At 27.4% G+C, this 23,816-nt stretch overlaps 1 protein-coding gene across 6 annotated transcripts in view; it reads right to left on the bottom strand.

Moving 5' to 3' along the window:
• The window catches only part of LOC100163056 (serine/threonine-protein kinase tricorner), a 147,747-nt gene that overhangs the window by 112,318 nt on the left and 11,613 nt on the right, over window positions 1–23,816 (bottom strand). For 2 of the 6 annotated variants that reach the window (XM_029487287.1, XM_029487288.1), the window contains one exon: window positions 5,317–5,359. The exons of 1 other annotated variant lie outside the window; for it this stretch is intronic. In XM_029487287.1, the coding sequence (XP_029343147.1) occupies window positions 5,317–5,359 (43 nt within the window). Of the gene's footprint in view, window positions 1–1,398; window positions 3,194–5,316; window positions 5,360–23,816 lie in introns of those variants that run through there. 3 more of the 6 variants (XM_029487286.1, XM_001945839.5, XM_001945795.5) reach the window with 3 other exon arrangements.

Below are 23,816 nucleotides of genomic sequence, written 5' to 3'. Positions count from 1 at the left end.
TTATTATTATAAATACACATAAAACAAAATATTGACTTCGGGAAAATATGAATTTGAGAATGTAGGCTTAAAGAAATAAGGAAACGTAACGGAAGCAAAAATGCTTTTGACAGGTTTGTCTTAACTAAGGTGTAGAGAAATTATCAAAGAGTTTATTTTCACGTTTCACATTCGTCATGCCCACAGTATAAAACGGGAAAATTATTTTTGAATACATTATTTTTTTTTAACTTGTGAATAAATAAAAAAAACGATTGTCTGCCAAGTTCTAAGCAAAATAATTAATATCATTACACTACTAGTTTAACTAAATATACAAATATATTATGATAAATTAATTTTCTCCATTATGATGTACAATTAGATAAAATAACATTAAATTATAGGAATACCATTAAATTAAAAAGCGCTATTTTAATTAATTAATAAGCTAGGTAACAATAATTTAAATATATTATACACATTACGCAGTTCTTTAAAAACAAATTAATATTTAGAATTTAGAATTTATAGGAGGTACCTATACCTACTTAATTTGTTCTAATAATTTGTATGACAGTTTAAAAGTAGAAGTAAGAATTGTTAATTTAAATGTATAATATACTATATTATAAAGAATAACTACCATGCATATATTTAATAATCAAAAAACGTTTTCAATCCATAATATGGTTACTATGTATTGAACTTATTTTAAATAGTTAGGTATTAAAATTAAAAAAATATGATTATTTAAAAGTTTAAATAAATTACCTACCTAGATAAATTTTATTAGAACCAATTTTATTCAATTAATAATAATCCCTTTATACATTGGATATACAATATATATATTGGTTCAACTATATTATTTACTTTAAAAACTCGTAAAAAATATTTTAACAGATACCAATAACAAAAACTTAACTCGAAAATAGCTAAAAAGTTTAAAAAAAGTTCAATATTAAACATTCGTCTTATTCGTTGTTTATTAATTATTTTAGAGAAAACTGATTTAAATCGATAAATAATAATACCTTGGTAACTACGTCATAATATATTTGTCATAAGGACATTTATTTCTGTTCGGCGTTTCATTTCTTTCAGGTATTGTCGATAGTTTAAAATCAAACTCTTACTCGGCATATAATTTAAGTTAAACATAATATTATGTTTCATTAATTATTAGTCTCGAAGACTATAAAGCATAGAATAATTCCTAGGATTGTTATTACTTATTAGTTATTGTTATTACTCATTGCATTTACATGTATCCACTATTCAGTCACTCGAACACTCGGAAGCAATCAATTTAATGTAAACATTATAACATTACACAGCTCATTGGTGTTTGCAAAAGACTTCATCGGACTTGAAACATAATAATAATATTAATAATCATCCAACGTGTATAAATACCATTCAGCTGTTTGTTTCGTCCTTTCAATATAAATGTATTTAGACCTTTTCAATTAATAAAAGAAAAGAAAAACAACAAATTCGCTTAATTAATTAATTAGCTGCGCAACACTATTATGATAACAATATTAACTATTGTAATTCAACATTAATTAACACTGTAAAATAGATTAAAATCAAAAAACATACGAAAAACTAATAAAACGGCACTTGAGCGGCGCACTGTAAATATGACAATTATATTTGGATATGAAAAAAAAACACAGTTTCAACGAGAGAAAAGAATCATCACGTGTGTATTTTAAATATCACCAACAATATACTATTTTATTATTATGTTTACCTACAGGGCGACCGCGGTTTGAATCGCGAGCAACGACGGCGACAATGCACGCGGACGCACGGATCGGCGGGAACAACAACACTGCAGCGACGGATAGGGAAAAGACGGAGACGCGGCAGTAATAGTTCCCTCGACGGTGGCGGGCGCTCGCGAGTTTTTGAATTCCGCCAACGGACGTTTACAAACGTGACGTCGGCGCGCATGCGCAAAGACGTAGGTCAAGGCGCGCACACTTTCCATTACCCAACCCTTCCCCTCTGCCGCACCGGCGACTACCCGCCCCTCCTTAAACCACCTCGTTCGTCGTTTGGCGGTGTTAACGTTTTTACCTGGTCCATCGCACCCACACTGTGTGTATCCGTGTTGTACACGATAGGTAGGCACACTTATGATTTTTATATTTTTTAAACTTTTATATAATCTGTTTTAAAATTATTGAAAGTTTTTGAATATTGGGTTTTAATCCATTCTTGTTTAATATCATTGCGTGGATTCGCCTAGAAATACAAGATAATCCGATACATCGACAAATTATAATAATATATACATATAATACACGTGGTGTGTAAAATAAAACTCCTTCGTATATAGTATTAAATAAGCTACAGGTAAACAATTAGCGTGATTACTGCGTATACCTATATAATCTGCCTAGTGGCTATAGCCGTTATCTGTCACGTTAAAGATAGGTAGGCTTACGGATATGCTTTTAGGAGGTATGTATTATCTAGTATCTACGTATATAGGTACATTATATAATAGTGTTTTAACAAAACGTGTTTTTTTGCCCTCAAACACTATTATAGTAGAAGAAACTAGAAATACACTTCGCGTTTATATTTTATATTATCATTACAGCCGTTGGACAAAAACGAAACGAAACAGGACAGAAACGAACAGCATAGGATCTTAATCGTTCGAACAATTATATAACGTGTATATGCGCATATAACATAATATAAATGACATGTACATTAAACACAGTTCCCCGGGAATATGAATTAATATAATATGGAATGGTGCGCAGTAATGAAACTCATATCACAATATTATAATACATACCACAGAGGGTAAACCACCGCGCAATTATAATGAAGTAGGTATATATTATTATAAAGTGTATAAATCCCCGACTAGCCACCCCGTGTGTTTCAACGACGAAGCTGTTTTAAATTAATAATTCTGTTTTTATTAGTCATCAAATTAAATCAAACAAAGACAACGACTAACAAATTACGTAAAACCACGTTTCTCGTTGTTTTTGTACACAGATATACATACACAAGCCCTGTTACAGATCTTATAACAATATTATCATGTGTTTTTGAATACATAGGTTTACCATATACCGTTACACGGAATCATATTAGGTGACGACGGTAGTTCAACACAAACAAATTTTTTTTTGTTTTGTCAATGAAACATAAGTTTATCAAATATTTAGCCATTTAAAGCCGAGTAAGAACAATAAAATACAACTTATAATGGAATCATTTTTTGAAACAAAGATATATATATATATTTTTTTTTTATTAGATACCTATATTTATAATAACCAGATTCCATTTGGTAGATAAAACAAGTTTTATAGTATGTTAATGTTCAACACATTATTCAAACGTGAAAAACGAATCATTAAATATTTTCATAATAACATGAATCCACGTTTAAAATGTTTAAATCTCCACACTAACAACAGTTATCATGGAAATATTAAAAATGAAATAGTATAATTTTTTAATAAAAAATTCATTCAGCTATCTTAATTATTTAAAGAAAATTATATATAATATAATATAATATCAATTCAAATTTCAAAAGTAAAAACTAATTTAAAGTATAGTGGAATGTAGACAACTACAACAATTTTCATCAAATGAATTGTGTACATATTTAATTGGATATTGACATATTGAATTATCTCTAATTGTGTTATTACTATTTAATATAAATATTATAATATATTTAGATCAATCAATGTCCTATAATACTTTCAATTAATTGTGTAGGTATATTGAAATTAGTTTATTTAAACATAATTTATTCATAATGAAAAGTATAAAATACGTTTAGTTCCCTCGTTTTCACAATGTAGGTTACGGGAATTAATTATTCCCCTAATTGTAGTCTAACTACTCAAAATGTAATTGAAATATAGGTATAAACATCGTTGTTTTTTACGATAATATATTATTTACATTATCAAAATGGGGTCAACCATACTCAACCGCTATTACCTACAATAAGTTTGATTTGTGAAATAAGAACTCTTATTCATTGATTAAATATAGTCTGCAAGTATACAATGAAGATGGATGGAATCCATTTTAGTCTGCACTGTTTACTTAATATTAAATGGCAAATAGCTGTAAATTGCAATATATATAAGATTCAAATATGAAATATATTATGAACTAAATAACAAATTTTGCACAATTTTGTATAATATTTTAATGTTCAATAAAAAAAAAAATAATAAATAAAATAACTGTCAATATTTTACAACACATTAATATAGTATCTACCTATTTTGACATTTTCATTGTGAATCACATTCAAATCAATTAACAAACTTAATCTAAACTAAATCGTAAAAATATTTTAAATAATAATCTATCACAATATATGTACCATATTATGAATGGATTAATTTATTAAATTTAATTAGTTTAACAAACAATGCACGGTCTTTTCTGTTTTTTTACCTATTCAATTGCGCTATCAAATATCATACCTAAAACTTAAATATTAAATACGAAATCTTACTAATAAAATGATTAAGCCTTATTTGTGACATAAAATTAGGTAGAACAACTGCATACTTATGCAGTGCTGTCCAGACATTAAGGTACGTAGACACAATAAAAACGGTTACGATATTATTCAATTAAATTCTACACTTATCATCAGTTTAAAAAATGTTCAACAATACATATTATAATGCAAAATAAATAAATAAATAAATAGAACAAATCAAAGTTGGCCAATAATTCACCTTTCACATTTCCCACTATGTGTATAGGTACGTATGCCTATATATATAATTGGGCCGTGGAGCCAAGTTGCAAATATTGCTTAACTAACTCGCTGCCCATTTGCCAACCTAACCAATTAACTAACGATCGTCTATGCAAACCGTCTGAAAAACACAATTGAACTTCACACGATATTCTTTAGTAGGTAATAGGGTGTTCCTCGGCTGGGACTTTCGATAACCTACTATTCTCAATGCATCAATTAACAGTTAAATCATCTGAAACATGAATACGCCACACATCTCCCAATCTCTCATTGTGTTGATTATATTATGTATAAGTATACATTGTATTTATATATTATATACGGTACAAGTAACTATTATATAGTAACCGATGCCAATATGCTGCAGCCGTAACAAATTTTATAATTGTTTTTACCGGTTAATATCGATCATATAGTTAAGTGTAAGTATATTTTCATAATGATGCATGCAGTAATTATACCAATATTGGGGTATAAAGTGGACCATATAATATGATTAATGGGCGCAGTGCCAAATAGTATAATGATTATAACAAAATTACATTTTGTTTTACCTGTTGCGGCCGAGCTTGTCAAACAGGGCCATATACAACTAACCTGAAACAAATGTTTAAAAGTTCAAATAAATTATAAAATAAAAATAAAAATAATGTAAAAATATAAAAACAAACTTAAAATAGTGATTAAAGCTTAATGACATTTTCACTGCATTATTTATTACCATTTAAAGTTATTCGAAATCATCAATCGTATACATTAGTTTAAGAAATAACACCAAAACAATAGGTAAATTTATATGATTTTAATGCTATATTATGTTCGAATGTTAAACGCTTATTATATTATCTGAACGGAAAATGTATTCAAATTTATAAGTAAAATAATTTGTACGTAGGTAATATATTATAATAAATAATAAATTTGAAATTACAGAAAAACTAAATAAGTTTGTATTTTATTGTTAATATCTATACCCGTATTATCTCTATACCTATACGATATACAAGAGGTAATTTGTATATACATTTATTATCAACTTGTACTTAAAAGTATTAGACAGTAAAAATACTTCGAATTCTTTTTAAAACCATTTGTTTAAATACACTAATAGGTAGTTGCGTATACAGTCATTATGAGGTGATATAATATAGAGCATGTACTTCAATAAATTATCAAAACACTTAAACTTGAAGTATTGATTTAATGGAATAGAAATCTGTCATGATTACTGATTTTCAGAATAATGGAAAAGTGAAACTGAAAACATAATAAAACCAAAAAAAAACTAATGTAATACAAATACAGATGAGAATGAGTAATGTTAAAATAATATGAATGGAACCAGAAATAATGGAATGAAAAAAATATTGGTAATCATTTTAATGAGAAGCAGACATGCACTCATATAACATCCACTAAGACACTAAGTAGGTAATCCGAGGAAAAAATGAATGTTTTCTTCGTTTCAAGTATAATAATTAATAGTAGATAGGTACCTATTACATGTATCTATATTGGTAAATATGATATTATAATAATATAATCTCGAGGAAGATATTATGCTTTACTAATTAATATGAATCGTAACTAGATAAACTTTATAATAGCGCGTAGTTTAAACTAGTTTGCATATATCCTGGCAAGAGCCGGTAATAATTTACTTGATATAGGTTATTAATTATATTATTAATCAATAACTATAAGTATTGAGTACCTACATAGAATATTAATTGTTTTCAAAAACACAGATTGAAAAAAATAGTGAAGGAGAATCAATACTACCTACATACAGTAACTTAGACAGTTGTCATATTTTACAAGATTTGTATTGATTTGACATTTATATTTCGAAACTACCTATATAAAAAAACACGATAATAGTAAGATATAAAGACACGCTACATTATAATTTCCAAATAATCATTTATTTATAAAAACAAAGTTGACGCCTTGCTATTATGTTGTTAAATTTGTGTCTATATGCACCTATTATGTTTTGTATTAATACGTAAACATGGGAAAATTATTTTTCGTACGTAAGACAAAAAGTACAGACTCTTCATATAATATGAAGTAGCGTAAAGCGTTTGTCGATATTCTTTTTAAAAATGACATGTTAAAAATAAACAACAGAACAGAATAAATGTTTATACAATAAATTATACATCGCGTTACAAATGGAAAGGTGAGTAAAACAAAAGTATTCAGAAATTCAACGGTAAATTTACATTCACAAAAAAGTTCACATTACTTAATAGATTTTAAGCGATGCGGGGAATACCTATATGAGTTTAAAATAATGTTTTCGTTGTTTTCCCGTTTTTTCCTACGAAAGGAGTTTCACGTATCTCTTTTATAGATTGGTACCTATTTTCAGTAACCAGCAGTTTTCACCAAAATCCATTTTGTTAAAATTAAAAAATTAAAAACTTTGAAAACTTAAATTTAATAAATATTTACCATTTTCTTGATTTTGTATAGTTTGTATTAAGTAATTTAAAATAATTGTGCAAGGTCTTGTAATGCTATTTATAGACATTTGAAATATTTTACTTTTTTAAGTTTTTTCGATTTATATAATATAATACAGTTTTTGTTTTTAAGTAAAAAACCCTTCATATTTTTTACAAGTATAAGTTGCTTAAACTCCAATTAAAAAAGCACACTATATACTAGATATTTTTCCTCTGCGAGGAAAATTAAGAAATCATAGATATGTTTAAGGGTAGGTATAGTGCAGTGGAAAAATATCTATTAGCATGCTACATTTTGTTATTACTGCTGATTTGCATTACCATCATGACAAATGACAATAAATAAAATGTTACAAAAATCGGCTTCGCAAAAATCGTTTATAGAATATAAAGTTGTACCCAGCCTAAAAACGTAATTCTATTGTATTAAATGTATGAAAAAAATTGTCATACACCTACGTTTTTTTTTTATGAGTGATTGAAGTTCAAATATTGATAACATATTGGATTATTAAACATATATAATTTATCCCCAAACGATTTTTGTTATTTAATATTTTGTGCTTATATTATGATTACCTATTCAAAAAGCGTTACTATACACGTAAATTAATATTTAATAATTAATACATAGGTAGGTATACTGAAATGTTCAATATATTTACATTAGTTGTATAGTATCAATAGCATAAAACCGGCATTCGCACCATTCAAAAGTACATTGGTATTGACTTATAAGTAATTTAGTAATAACCTACCTTATTACTATAATAGAAAAACAAATTACTAACAGCAATATTGGTATATAATAAAATATCCTTAGGTTCGTTGTTCATTGTATATTCAGATATACCTACAATGATTTATCGTCGAATTTAATTTTAATACGTTTATTATAGTGACCTATTCGAGGTACACTCAACATCTAATATATACAACGGAGCGAGTTACACAATTTTGTATGTCTGACATCACGTTTTGGAACAGTAATAGGTAGGTAGGTACTAAATTTGATTTAATCGTCAACATTGAATGCAGTGGTATCTAGTAGCAAATTTATCCTAGTATAAAATAATTAGGTAAACCAGAATATTAACACAACACCAGTCTCCAACAAGTTTGTTTTTTTGTTGAAATTCATGAGTTACTGCAGTAAGGAACTGCAATCGTATCTAGTGACATATGACCAAATACCTATATTAGCATTTTTTATAAACGGGAGAAAATGTTTTTAATATTTTATTAATTATTGATATATTTATAGACATTTGAAACTTTTTTGAGTTTTTAATTGATTTAGTCAATGTTAAAAAAATTGTGTATTTCGGTGAAAAAAAGCATGCAAATTGAAGACAAGGTTCTTGATTAGTTTTCATCTACAGTTAAAAACACTAAAAAAATTATAGTATCATGCTCACTTGAAGGTTTTTATGTTTATTAAATTTAATATATCCAGCCATTCACCTAACTAATACATTATTTTTAAGTTTCCCGATTTATTTTAATTTAATAAATACACTTTTTTAGTGTAATGTTATTTATTTTAACAATAAACTGTATAAAACAAGGCGATTAAAAATCTATTTTCAGGTCTCAACATTTAGCTTATAAACAGAAAAAAACTATTCAAAACATTAATCTTCTCTGAACAACACGATTTGGCACAAATGTTTTAGGTGAAGGTTGAGCATTTCAAATGAATTATATCACTCGTCACTAGTGAAGTGTAGACAATTACTTCTCCTGCATCGGTATAGTTGGTATCCATAAAAACGATTATCGTGTGCTCGTTCATCGTTATCTCAATGCTAATTTATTTATTTACCCATTTGAATTGCTTAAATAGATATTTTATCATTAATCGAATTTTTTTTATTATTATTGTCTTACATCCCGAAACCAATTTACAATAGTACATACCATATAGTCCATAATACATAATAAAATTAAAATTAAAAAAATTAAAAACAACTAATTTATTAAAATTGATGTTTTGTTTATACACATAAATTATATTATATATAAACATAACAAATTACCATATACCTAAAACATAAAAAAAATTGTAAATAAAACATTTACATTTGCCTCATCCTTCATTATTTAATAACAATTATTAGTTATCAATTTCTTTTCGAATTATTAGTTTGTCATCCTAAAATTATACTTAGGCGTCCTAGACTATAGATCAGTGGTCGGCAACCGGTGGCCCGTGGGCCGCATCCGGCCCACTTTAAATTCCACGACAACGACATTTATTTGAATATCATATCAAAAAAATCATATTGTATAAATATATATAATTGAACGTTTCTATCAGTCATATTTTATAATGGTAGATATATCTTGACAGTTACCGAGAAAATAGAGTAGATACGACGAGTGTATTTGGGCTATAATTTTAATTTTCGATTCTGATAATAAACAATATCCAACAAGAAAAATCACATTGAGCCTAAAGCAGTTGTAATTTCCATACGTGTATATTATAATTATTATATTATTAAAAACTGTAATTTTTATGTTCTATTATTTCAAAGCTTTAAACAGTTATTTTTTTTTTTTAATAAATGTTATGGAATATAAAATTTTTATTTTTGTCTGGCCAGCGAACTCCTTTTAATTTATGAATGTGGCCCGCTAGTCCAAAAAGGTTGCCGACCACTGCTATAGATTATAACAGTGGTTTTCAATCTTTTTGGGTCCACGGCTCCTTTTGATTTTGAAATCAAATATACGGCTCCTACGCAAATAAAACGAACAATTAATTTACATTATTCAATCCAACTTTATTCAATGACGAAATCTGTCGATCGGCCGATTTATCTCTCACATACCCAAGTGCGTACAACATGTATAAGGCGTACAGACTTACACGGCAGCGAAAAATAGATAACAAAAACTATAAATTATTACAATTTTTTTTAGTTTTCGAACGCGGCTCATTTGATAATAACCGACGACGCCCCTGGGAGCCGCGACGCACTGGTTGAAAACCACTGGATTATAATATTGTTATATCAATAAATAATAATTGTTAAGTAATAAATAATATGGGTACACTTAAATTAGGTTTAATATATTTTACTTATTAAATAACAATAAATAAAAAAAACGGATAAAATTTGAAGTATAATAATACATAAATAATGAAACTAAAGTAATATATTTTATTTAAATCTTGTACAATATTTGTTAATTACAAAATCGTTAGTAAAACGATTGTTCTAAAAACACACTATACATACTGTTTAGATAAAAATTATGTATTAATAACATAACATGCAAGTATAATAAATTTAAAGAATTTTTATGGAGGATGGCGATAATAGTATTTAACGAATGATTTCCTACCAATTACATAATAAACAAAAAATTAAAGTACCTAGATAAAAAAAACTACTGTATCTACTCGAATAGGGACAATGGTAACAAATATACTTGGTTGAAATGTTTACATAAAATATGTAGCAGCACACAATGAACTCACCATATATAGAGGAACATTATAGCAAACTGATGTAAAAATATATAAAAGCCCATGATTCGTACATTTCAGACTAAAAAATGGAAATTAATTAACCTTTAAGATTATTTTTTTGCGTAAAAATGAAATCACAAAGCTGTTTTTAATTTTTTTTTCAATAATACCGAATATCAATAAACTATGTAATGTTATGTTAGTCATATGAATACTGGAAGAGCAGGGAGTGTTCAAAAATATTTTAGTGCTTAATTATAGGTATTCTATTTTGCCTTATCCTAATATGTCTAATGGGCAAGAGTATGACCACTGTGCAGGTCATTGAATAAATTATTTCTTGTTTTTCTCAGCCAAAAAACCTTAAGTGAACAGGATGGTATACTTTCAATAACTCGCAGAAGATATTATATTAAAAAAACAATGAGTAAGTGAAATTTGCAACTTAAGAGCTCACCCGCCCAAAATCGCTTTACGAACGCGTCGATGACATATGATTGCTAGCTGGTTTTATTATTTTCATGATAACAATACTGATTAATGATAAATGGTATAGGTGTTATTCATTAGTGGAATACTGGCGTGTATTAGAGATATGGTATTCTAAAATGTTTGATAATTCCAATGAGATGGCACATTAAAAAAAAAATCGTACAATATAAATTAAAACGATTGATCGTCAAAACTCCAAACTATACAATATAGATTTATCAAAATAATTAAGTACGTATATTTAGCTTAACTATACTGATGTCTATCAACAATCATAAACTATTCAATATAATTTTCTGGTTACCTATCAAACAAGTCATAATTTCTTAAAATTGAATTTACCTACCTATCCCTTCGTAATTATAAAATGTTCAGGCTTTCATAAACATAATTATAAGCGTTTCTTAATATCAACCAATATACGAGAAGTTATAATGATGATAATATTATTTTGTGAGAAGGGGAGATGCAGAATAATTTTTTTTTGCCCTGCTTTAGTCCACATGGATACATCACCACCTCATGACGTTTTTTCACAAATATACAGTGTGATGTATATCATGTACGTTTAATGTATATATAAATATATATACTCTTATGCAATATTTTATACGTTGTTGTTGAACGATAGTAGGCAGGTAATTCAATTTATTACGCCAGCCGCGAGTATATTAATTTTAACTGAAACTGCGCAGGAGACGCATTGCGTTTACGAACGGTATAAAACTCAATAACCGCAGCACCCGACACGTGTGTAATGATATGTGAGTATATAAGTTCAAGCGAATTCGAACCACGTAAAAAAAATGAAAAATAAATAAATAAACTAAAAAGGAATAAGAAGAAAAAAATCAGCGAAGTCACTCTGCTGTAAAGTAGTTTTCGAGTGTACATCACTACGTCGTTGTTGAGTAGGTCACTGTGGGATGTGTTAAATTTAAATACAACGATATATTTTATTATTATACACGAATAACGATTCTGAGCGGAGACAAATCAGAGTCAGCCTTATTTCTAAGGTTCTTTTATTATATATATAATTATATTGCTATCAGTAATTTATTTTTCTACATAGGTAATACGCGGTAGGTTGAAATCATTTCGTCAAAAAACAAATCACATATGGGTTTAATACTATATTAGTTCGTAATTACTATAATATTATTTAATACAATATATTATATAACTAGCTGCTATATATGTCAATACTGACACACCATAGACAGTGGCAGATCCAGGGTGAGGGGGTGGCAAAGGGGACATTTTCCCTCCCAATCACCGTATTTTTCCTTTGTTTTACACTGTGTTTAGCCAATTTCGGAACTTTTTGTACTTTTGCCCCCCCCCCCCCAAAAAAAAAAAAATAAGCTCTGGGTCAGCTACTGACCATATAGAACCGTAATGTTACTGGGTTATTGTATAAATAGCATACAATAAATTTAAATTGTATTTTGAATATTTCATTGTGTAGGTATAGTATAGTAATAATAAGTACCTAATAACGTACCTATACGTAGTAATGAAGTTTCCGGTACAATTATTATTTTTTTAATTACAATAAAATAACAAAAATCGTTTTTTTTTTTGTTTGTATAGAATCTAAAAACCACGATGAAATCAAAAAAGAAAATTTACTATAGGTACATGCGGCACACGTACGTTTGCAGCCATCAAATCATCACGTGCGACTCAGCGCCGATTTCCACAAGTGGACTCCCATTGTTTCACGCCATTTTATACGTATACAAAATAGGTATTTAGGTGACATAATTTATAAATTATAAAATTATAAATACTAACCGCAGACATACGCATCATCGATCCGGACGGCATCAACCTTAGCCCCGGTAGGTCAGTAAATAAAGTCAATAAATTTTTTAACGACCCCTACAATGTGAGAATTCTATAATTAAGGGTATTTGGAAAATTTAAAAGAAAAAATTGAAAATATCTAATAACTCATGTTTTTATTTATTTTTTTATATTTGATATATTTGTATTTATAGTACTAGGAATATGGAAATTAATTTAAAAAAATAAATATTAATAAATAAAAATTAAATTAAACATTTAAAAAAATATAAATATAAATACATCTTTTAGTTTCTTTAAAAAAATATTGCTAGGCATCAATGAGATTGTTGAACTTGGTGGTTTTTAGCAAGTTTTTTGATATGAGGTTCGATGTTTGTTAACTTAAGTCATAAATCTCCTCTTGTCACGATATCGAGTCGATTCCTCTTTTTTGTAATTAAATCTGTTACAGTGCTAAACCTCGCTCGACAAGGTATGAGGAAGGAAAGGCTATTAAAATTTTTTTAATGAGAGTCCACAGTCCACGATAATGATGAATTATGTTAGTTTGATGCCAAAATTCCGTGAGTCGATCACTACCCTTGAAACTGGATTTCAATGTTTCATTAGTTGAAAGTTCGATTAGTTCTTCTTGAATTTGTATCTCTGCTGTTTCAATATTTATAAAAGGATTCATCACCCATTGAGGAACTTCCAACGACAAAATATCCTTAAAACGTTCGGAAAAGTCCATATGTAAAGACTCGAGGTGTTGACAGTAAACTTGTATGTTGTCGAAAGATATTTCACTGTTTTTGTGCAGATCAGCTAAGGGAACTGGGAACTGGCTAAACTCTTTTCGACCAAAATTGGTCTTCCACAAAGTCAACTTTTTTTTGGAATGCAGAAATAACCGACTTTGACGTTATTAAATTGAGCTCGTCACCTTGCAGTTGCAAATTAATGCTATTCAACTTTGCGAATAAATCGATCATATAAGCAACATCGCTTTTAAATAGTAGCAACCTATCTTTGAGCTTTTCATCTTACTCTTTAAGAAACTCAAGCACAGAATCGAAAAGATTCCAAAACCTATTGAGGCAGGCACCTTTGGAGAGCCAGCGAACTTCGGTGTGTAAAAGCAAGCGATTGAATTCTTCGTCGTTTTCCTTGCATAATTTTGTAAATAGTCGATTGTTCAACGAATTACTACGAATTTTATTCACAGCAGATATGACATATTGTAATGACTGATGCAAACGGTCACTGAGGTTTTTTGCAACTAAATGTTGTCTGTGAATCACGCAGTGAATAGCTAAAATACCGGGTATTTCATTTTTTAAAAAGGCTATGAACCCACGATGACGTCCTACCATTGCAAGTGCTCCATCAGTGGCAATAGATATAACGTTTTTAAGAAGAATATTTTTTTCTTTGAAAAAGTCTTTGACTATATTGAAAATAGATTCACCTTTAGTATCAGTTGTCAAGGTTCTTGCAAAAAGCATTTCTTGAATGATTTTTCCTTCCTTTACAAACCGGACGTATGCCAATAGTAAAGCCTCATTATTCGGCAATGTTGATTCGTCGATTTGAAGGGAAAATTCGGTGGATACTAGAAGTTCACATAATGAAATTTCAACGTCTTCGGCCATTTCGTCGATTCGCCGTCGCACAGTATCGTTGCTTAATGGGACTTTTTTTATTACACTGTGTGAAGGGGTACCAAAAAACATTTTCAAAAACGTTAATAATTTTTGAAATAATTAGTGATAAATGAAGCACCCGGTATATATAAGGTACATACATATGGGGACACCTGCGTGATGATCTCTATTGTGCGACTTTCTTTCACAGTCGTGATACACTTTGGTTTACCGCGCGTGATTTTGGAAATGTACACTCTTCTAAGTAGGTTCCGCAGACAACACCGCGTCGCATTAAAAACTATACTAGTACCCTACCAACAGAGGCGTTTGATGGAAACGTCATATTATAGTGCCGTACATAATATTTTACTGTCGCGGATTCAATCATAAATAGGTGCCTTGTACCTATACATATTTTTACGTTAATATACGATATTGTATAATACAGTGATTCACCGAGCATATTGCTCATCTCCATTTTATTTTTTATTTTTCATTAATTGTTGAAATTCTAACTTAAAGACCACACCTTTAACTACTTATATTTTGCATGACATCATTACATGACAAGTGTCTCGTGTGCGACACAAACTATTTTTTTTAATGAGAATTACCTAGTTATTCTATAAATTGTTGATCAGATGATTTTTTTTTTATGTTGATGTTTACCTTTATAAATCAGAATTTGAACGTGCGGATTCCAATTTATTACACTATAATTAGGGGTATGAAACTCCGTGAATTGGCCGAATCGGGCGATTGTAACCTTGAACACGGCGTGGCATACGTAATCTATGATAAAAGTAAACAGTGGAAACAACCCGACCCCGCGCAGAATACCCTGCCTATTAGGCGGAAACGGTTTTTCAATACGGGTATAACATCATGTCAGTGTTACGGAAACAGTTTCATTGTTCGGACTTCAGATCATAGGTAAACACTTCACCCATCAGCTGATCGAGTTTCGCTTCTATATTGTTCTATGCTATAATTGAACATTATACAGTTATTTGCATTTACGAGTACCTACTAATAAGATTAGTCTATAAAATTCCGTGACATTAAGCTTATAAAATATGAGGGTCACGTTGATAAATTGAAAATTATAGTAATACATTAAAACAATATTAATCTATTAGGTACCAAGCATTTTATAAAAATCCAAAATATAAATTTTCCTATTAAGGGGACTGGAGCGTGATTCATTTTTGGTCGAAAACATAGCTCACGACTTCAATCACTATGCCCAATATAATGTTCCGATATTAATTTTGAAAGTAAATTTAATTTGTCACTAAATTATCTATGCTTTGACAATTTCATTTTTCTGATTTTTATTTTTTTTTTTACTTTGAAATTTACTAACAAAAAGAGTAAAAATAGATCATATTCATAATTCAAATTTAAATACATTGATATAGAATATGAAAAATGTACGACAGTTAAAGCATAGTAAATTTAGAGGAGAATTCAAATCTGATTTCAAAATTAAAACGGAACATCCTACTGAGCGTAATGATTGAAGTCAGAGGAAGTATTTTTTGAAAAAAAATGTTTGTCATTTTATAAAGCAATATAATGGTGACATGTGCATGCGCGTAGGTAAAATTACAGACGTACACCCCGGTCACTATGATGCCCCTTTAAAACGTGATCAGTACTACGAATTACGTACACTAATGTTCATTTACTTTCAACACATACACAAGACCCAGATAAACAGAAATATAAAATGCCTAGTTTTTACTCCTTAGAATTGATTACGCTCCAGCCCCCTTAATAACGAGTATAATAATTGACCAAATATAACATCTATTGTTTTATACTAAGACCAAGGGTTAGCCAACTTTTTTTGATTCAATTCTACTGAGAATATATTTTTCCCTCGTGGATCGCGCAGTCTATTGTAAATAAAAAATATTTTTTTCTATTTTTTAGTCTATAATATAACTACTAATAGTAATAAACATACTTATAAAATAATAATATTAAAACGTATAGGTACCTAGTTATTTAAAAATGAGTATTTCAAATTCAATTTCGCATTCAATAATTTCAAAATAAATTAACATCATATTGTTTGCGTTGAAACGCGTCATTGCACATCGTTGGCCAGTTGATTGTAATCTGGGAAATAGTTGCTGACTGCTAAACGAAGACGCTGCTTTAAATAATCATCATAAAGTAATATACACATATAGCTCGGTATTCAGCTTTTATAACTTGTAATGTGAAAAAATGCCATTTCACATAAATAGGCTAATAAAAAATATGTATGTAATTGTGTCTACTAAATCTACCAGCAGCAGATCGCGATCGACCATTTAGCCACCCCTGCGACTTATCCCATAAATCTCCTAAACTTTGTATCTTTGTATCTTTTAAGTTAAATAGATAATATCTATATCTAATATTAATATTATATAATATCTATATAATATATAACACAAGGTTCAATATACCTACAATAATTAAATAATATGTTTGAAAATTCAGTAATTTTGTGGTAAATTATCATATTGCGTTCGATATTATACAACATAGTAGTAAAACTATAGCTAGGTAGTACAAACTAGCAATTCAAATCGATTACGATTACCGCAAATACTTGTAATCAAAATTGAACATATTATTTTTGGTCATATAGTTTTAGAATGTTGATAACAGTTATTATTATTAGAATTATTTGTAAAATATTAGGTAATGAAAATAAAAATCCGTTTAAAATCTAAAATTTTTATTATTCCTACTTTGATTAATATATTATAATCCATGAGTTTTTTCAATTCCAAACAACCATGAACCAAGGGAAATAGGTCATAAATAAAATTGTCTTCTATAAAGTAGTTCCACAATTATTTCCGTGAAACTATTTATACCATGTAATGTGTGTGACAAACAGAAAAAACAAATAGGTGGGCTTGAGTTCTAATACTGCATAGGTATCCTTTAATTACTACAGAAAAAATTTTAAGACATAATAAGAAAAAACGGTTTATTTTTTACCTCTTTTCTATGGTTATACCTACTTTGTAGTAGTTACCTAGTCTACTATCTAGCTATACCTTAGTTTATAGTCTGTAAAATGTATACATTTATAAGGTAAATAATATGTTATGACAACAAAATTGGGCATAATTTAAATTTAAAATCCTTATATTTTCTACATTTTCGGTCATTGTTGTAGTAGGTATCCGCGAACCAAGAATTCTCGGCCCAGAATCTTACAGGTAATATTACCACTTAACTACCTATATCAATCAATCAAAGTGTAGTATTTATGATAACTTTACAGCCCAAGGTGTCACAACTCATAATCGAGGCTTGTGTCGGAACAAATAACATTTTTAAATAAGAAAATACATACTGATAACTGATAATTTATAATAATTAATAATAAGCCACTTTGTAATATTATGTTACAATATTTTGTTCTATTTTTATTTTTAATTTAATAATGTTTTTTAAACAATAACTTTTATTTTTTTTATTAAAATAACAATAGTTAAAATTAAAAATATTTAAATTATAAAAATAATTTGCATATAGCTTACGTAATAATTTTTTTTTTAAATATTATGTTTGATCCTATTTTTGAAATGAACCTACTTTTTTTATATAATAATCAACTAATCGAGTCATGCTTAAATTAAGTAATATTTAATTATAATTAATGAGATGTAAATTACTTATTTTTAGTTTTTATAAATTAAATAAGACTCGTTTACAAATTTATAATAATAGTGTTTAATTTCTGTATTATTATTATTTTAATTACTATTTTATTTATATGACATTTTATTATGATATGATGAAAACGTATTGTAAAATTTAAAAAAGGATTTGTTTCATTGTAATATTTTTTTACGTGAAAACTAAGATTCCTATGAAAAAAATCTAAATTTACTGACATACATAATAATAAAATGTATAACGTAGACCATCGTGAGAGACGTTTCAAATAGTTCAAGCATAACGGTTTCGTAATAGTCCAGCAATAGTTTCAAGTTCCAACAAACAGCCGCTAACTCGTGCATCATTATTTTTAATAAAATATGTCATCACATTTAATTTTATAACTGTTATTTAATCATTTATAAAATTCAATAGATTCCACTGAAAGTTTAAAAAACATATTGCTTAGTATTCAAAATGATTATTATTTCTATGATTGATTGATAAAATGTCTTTACGCCATCGTTATTTAAAAAAAATAGATATAATAGTTAATTTTTATTTTATCGCACAACCAGGTCTGTTTAAAAATTGATTTTTTTGTTTAATTCCATAATTATTTGTTCCTTGAAAAATAACGATATTTCAACAATCCATTTGATATTAAATATTTTTATTATACTTAAATGTAGTTATAAATGTTTCAAAAATTATCCAAAATTATTAAAATGTATACAATTATTACTGCATAAATAACCTGACCATTTTATAATTCACGTAACTTTTTTTGGCAATACGTAAATAAATATTTAAAAAAAGTTGCATTACAAAATTAAATTAAAATAATCAATAGTTATGTAACATTTAAAATTTAAATACAATATGCAATAGCCAATAATAGTTTATTTATTGTTATTATTAATTATAAGTGATTAGAATAATTAAATCTCAGTCTAGACTATAGTAATAAAATAATATAACTACTTTTACTAGATTTTACACTATATATTTTGATTTAGATTTTACATGGTAATAGTCATTTATCATTTAATTATTAGTTACCAATTAAAAACTAACGAGTAATAGCATTGATTATGAATAGTTATTACTATAATTAATGGTAATAGTTAGTAAAAAACAATAATTATATGGAATATTAAAAAAATTGGTTGTATTATCTATGAGACTAAATTTTAGTCACTAAAACATTAAATATAATATATAATATTATAGTACCTATATATTATTTTTTTTATTTTACATATAAGCAGATCCACTCAGACAAAAACATGTAAGCAACGGATTTATACTAATTTTACAGTCAGGTAATTGAGAAATTATAGCACTTAAATAGATAACTTAAGGGATGTTGAAAAAGAATTAAAAATATAACTTTGATAATAATATATTTTTGTATGAACATGGTTTTAACGTATTTCTAGAAGTAAGTTTTTGAACTTCTTAATATTGCCTTACTATACAATACAAAATTAAGTTAGTTTACCAATTTTTTTTTTCAATTCTTGACAATATTGACCCTGGTTAACTCAAGCGATCAACCATTAAATTATACAATACTTCTAATCAGTTTTATCAAATTTTTTTTTAATTATTTTACTGTGATTCATAATTAAATTTAATTGATACTTTTATATTTATACAAAAAAAAATAATATGTTCAATAGTATTACATGTTAAATTTATAATCAAAATTAAAAATGCAATGTGTCAATTTTTATTTAATGTGGATACAAGTAATATATAGTAAAAACCAGTTCATACGACTAATAAGTATGTACATCATAAATGTGAACATTGCATATATTTCAATACTTTAAGTCAACAAAAGTAAAACATAAACATTAAACAAAGTTTACCTATTTTAGCCTATATTAAATCCCCATACCAAGATTATAATAGGTATAATGTCTAAAAATTTGATTTAATATTCATTATGTTGACACTGATTAAAAAAATACACTAGGTAGGTAACCAATTTGTTAAGATTCATACCTACGTAATATAATTTATACAAAGCGTACTTATGAAATTAAAGTCGTTTTTAACTGACAGGCACGAAACAGACAAAACAACAAATAAATCAACCAGTTGTATGTACCTACTGAGTAAATATTTTAAATAATTTAAACAAAAACAAAAATATATAATAATTCCATCCATCTCACATACCGACCACAACAATAATCGTGGTTAAATTAAAATTATATTTTCTATTAATGAGTGACTAAACTTTAATTAGTTCCTATAATAGTACTATAATTAGTACTATTAAGACTTTTACTTATAAACATATGCAATGTTATCTTAATAGTTAATAGTAGTTTCGATAAAGTTGTTTATCTGCGGTAATCAGTATATTATCTGTAAGTCTCATGTATAACTACGTATAGCATACGAAGACGAAAAACCATTTAAGACAAGAATCATTATATGTATCAAACAAACATAAACAATTTTCTAAATATTGTTAAAATAATGGAAATAATATTCTGGAAAGACAAAATGTGTGCATTGGACAAAAAACTAACATAGGATGAACCAACATCGATTGTAATTTGTAGCTAACTTAACGTTCATGATTTAATTTTTAAATGATTTTTAGATATTCTCTCAGAAACCGATACAAAAAGCGTAACCAAAATGTATCCTAAAAAGGTACATTAGAAAGTTCGGTCAAAATTTACTTCAAATGATTATCTTTATTACGAAAATAAATTTATTTTTGAAAATAAATATTTATTTTATTATTAAGAAATAGGTATATTAAATGTTATTAAAAATATTTAGCTCGGTACAGAATAGTACTTGTGGTGAGAAGTGTAGTACCTATTTCGGTTTATTTCATCGCTAAGCTATCCAAGCTTCACTGAGTCTAAAAATCAACGATATATAACAATTTTTCAAAATTACCTGATTTATTTTTTACACATATACAGGATAAGATGCATATATAGGATGCTCACCCACCATTTTTTCTTCAATAATGCAGTTTTTGGAATTTTGAAATATACCTACCTACTTTAAGTCCATGTTTTCAAATTCTTGAGACTCTTTGTATTTAAATCGTATCCTGTGGAGATAAAAACTTCTGTTTTTTAAATGAGAACATCCCATTTCAACTGTAAATAATTATACAGTGGATATTTTTTTGAAATTTTTGACGTATCAGATTTTGAAGAATCACAATCTTTTTATGAGTTGTCATTTTTTACGGGCCATGAAGTGCGCGGGATCAACTATATAGTATGATATAAAGTATAAAACAATCAAAATAGTTAAAACTATATAGAGGCCAGAGTCCCCATTCTTACCACTTATATAATATAATAACGTCAGTCTACAATCATAGCATAGATTTATATAATAATAATTTTTTTTATATTTTTATTTTATCTATCGTTGACTATTTAATAATGACAGTTACAGTTGTACCTACAATATAGTTCCTACACCATTGGCGCAATACTAAGGGAACATATTATATATTGTGGACCCCCATAAAATTAAAGTATTTTTCTTTTATGTTTTAATTGGTTTGAAGTAAATATTAACAATAAAAATAATCGTAATCTCATTATTTATTTGGGTAATCGTGAGAATAGTCCATATTTGTTCTGAAATTGCATTAAAATTGTATTTTGTTAAGCTATAGGTGTGTTATATTTATATTATTTATATTGAAATATCAAAAATAGTACATAAATACAGATTAGAAATCATTATGTTATTAAGTATAAGGCGTGTGGAAATGGTTGGGGTGAAGGATGCCAAGCCCATACAGGGTGATAATAAGCTCTTCGCAGTTTGTGCACTCTTAAATACATATTGGTCCAGTAACGCCAGAGTACTATACATGTTATGATTATGCATTTGTAGTAACTCGTTCATTTCTCAATATTATATTTTACGAACAAATAAACAACATAATATTATGAAATACAAACAAAAAACGATTTTATAAAATTGTTTTAACAAATTACATTTTTTTTTAATTGATCAGTTTCAAATAAAACTGAAAATATGTGTATAAGTACATGTCAAATTAATGATAAAAAAGCTGTACGTTTTGTCAGTTATAGGTTAAAGTTTTCAACGTTTCTCATAATTTCTGAATTTTCCTCATATTTTATAACATAATAATAGTTATAAAGTATAGTGGTGTTAGTAAACTTTATTTTAATTGATACTGACTTCAAAATGAATGTTAATTCAAAATGAATATTTTAAAATACGTTCAAGCGGTTGTACAGTAGATGACAGGGACAAATACAGATATTGATAATATTTTATATTAATAAGTCAACCCATTATTTCGTGTTTCGAATTAAAAATAGTAATAATTATATTAGGTAATATAAAATTATATAATACAACGTAATTAATAGATAAGTTAAATGTATTTAATCAAAAATAATATATTATATTAAAATTAAAATATGACATCTTGTTAACCGTCCTTCAATATTATTGTATTCTATAATAGAATATCGAAAAGTAATATTGTAATTTGTAATATAATTATATAGCTCTAACCCATACAACCATAAACTAATAATTACATATTGTTACATACACATGTTGAATTATATTTGGTAATAGTAACCTACTGATACCTGATGAAAAAAATAATATAACTGTCCTTGGGTATACTTGCTACCACCATTTTTGGTCAAAGATAATCATCTTAATATCTTATATACTATAACTAGTACATGACTTATGACTAGGTCATACCACAGAATCGGTGCAATCCTTAATTTATACCATGAGGCCTTATTAGAATTTAGAAGCATTCATTTAGATATAAATAATGCGTAAATTTTATCGATGAGCCTATAAAAATCCTATCAAAAATGTGTTGCAACACAAAGCATGCTTTGTCACTGGTTCAGGAGAGATCTAACTAGATATGAGGTATCTAATAAGACAATATCAATGAGAGCTTAGTTAAGAAGTTATCTAAAAATTGTATATGGTAAATAATTATGATTATATAATATAATTATTAAAAAATATAATAATTAAATATGCTTCTAATTAATTTGAAATATAACTCTCGTCTTTAAATTAGGCTTTAACTCTTGTTCAAATGTACATACAAAGGTTAATTTAGTTTAAAAATAGTTTTGTCAGTACTTTGAATATAATTTATAGGTTAGATATAATATTACACATACACAATTGTCATAAATGTACATTATATTTTTATTCCACGAAATAATAAAATATTGTATAGTTATTGTACCTATAATAAAACCAAAAAAAAATTATAAAAAAAATTAGATATAAGTACCTAGCCATTTGGGTGGGTCAATAATGGGGTGCAAAACTAAATCGTCACATTCTGAAATCTATTCTAAGTGTTGATTGATGTACACAAAAATCTGTAGGTACATGCTTGATTTTTCATCGTAAATTTAGTGGGTAGATCAATAAATGTATAAAATAGTACACGCTACCACTATGCT

The sequence above is a fragment of the Acyrthosiphon pisum genome, chromosome A1, assembly GCF_005508785.2.
Source record: "Acyrthosiphon pisum isolate AL4f chromosome A1, pea_aphid_22Mar2018_4r6ur, whole genome shotgun sequence".
Lineage (NCBI taxonomy): Eukaryota > Metazoa > Arthropoda > Insecta > Hemiptera > Aphididae > Acyrthosiphon > Acyrthosiphon pisum.
This window is presented reverse-complemented; position numbering and strand designations above follow the sequence as displayed.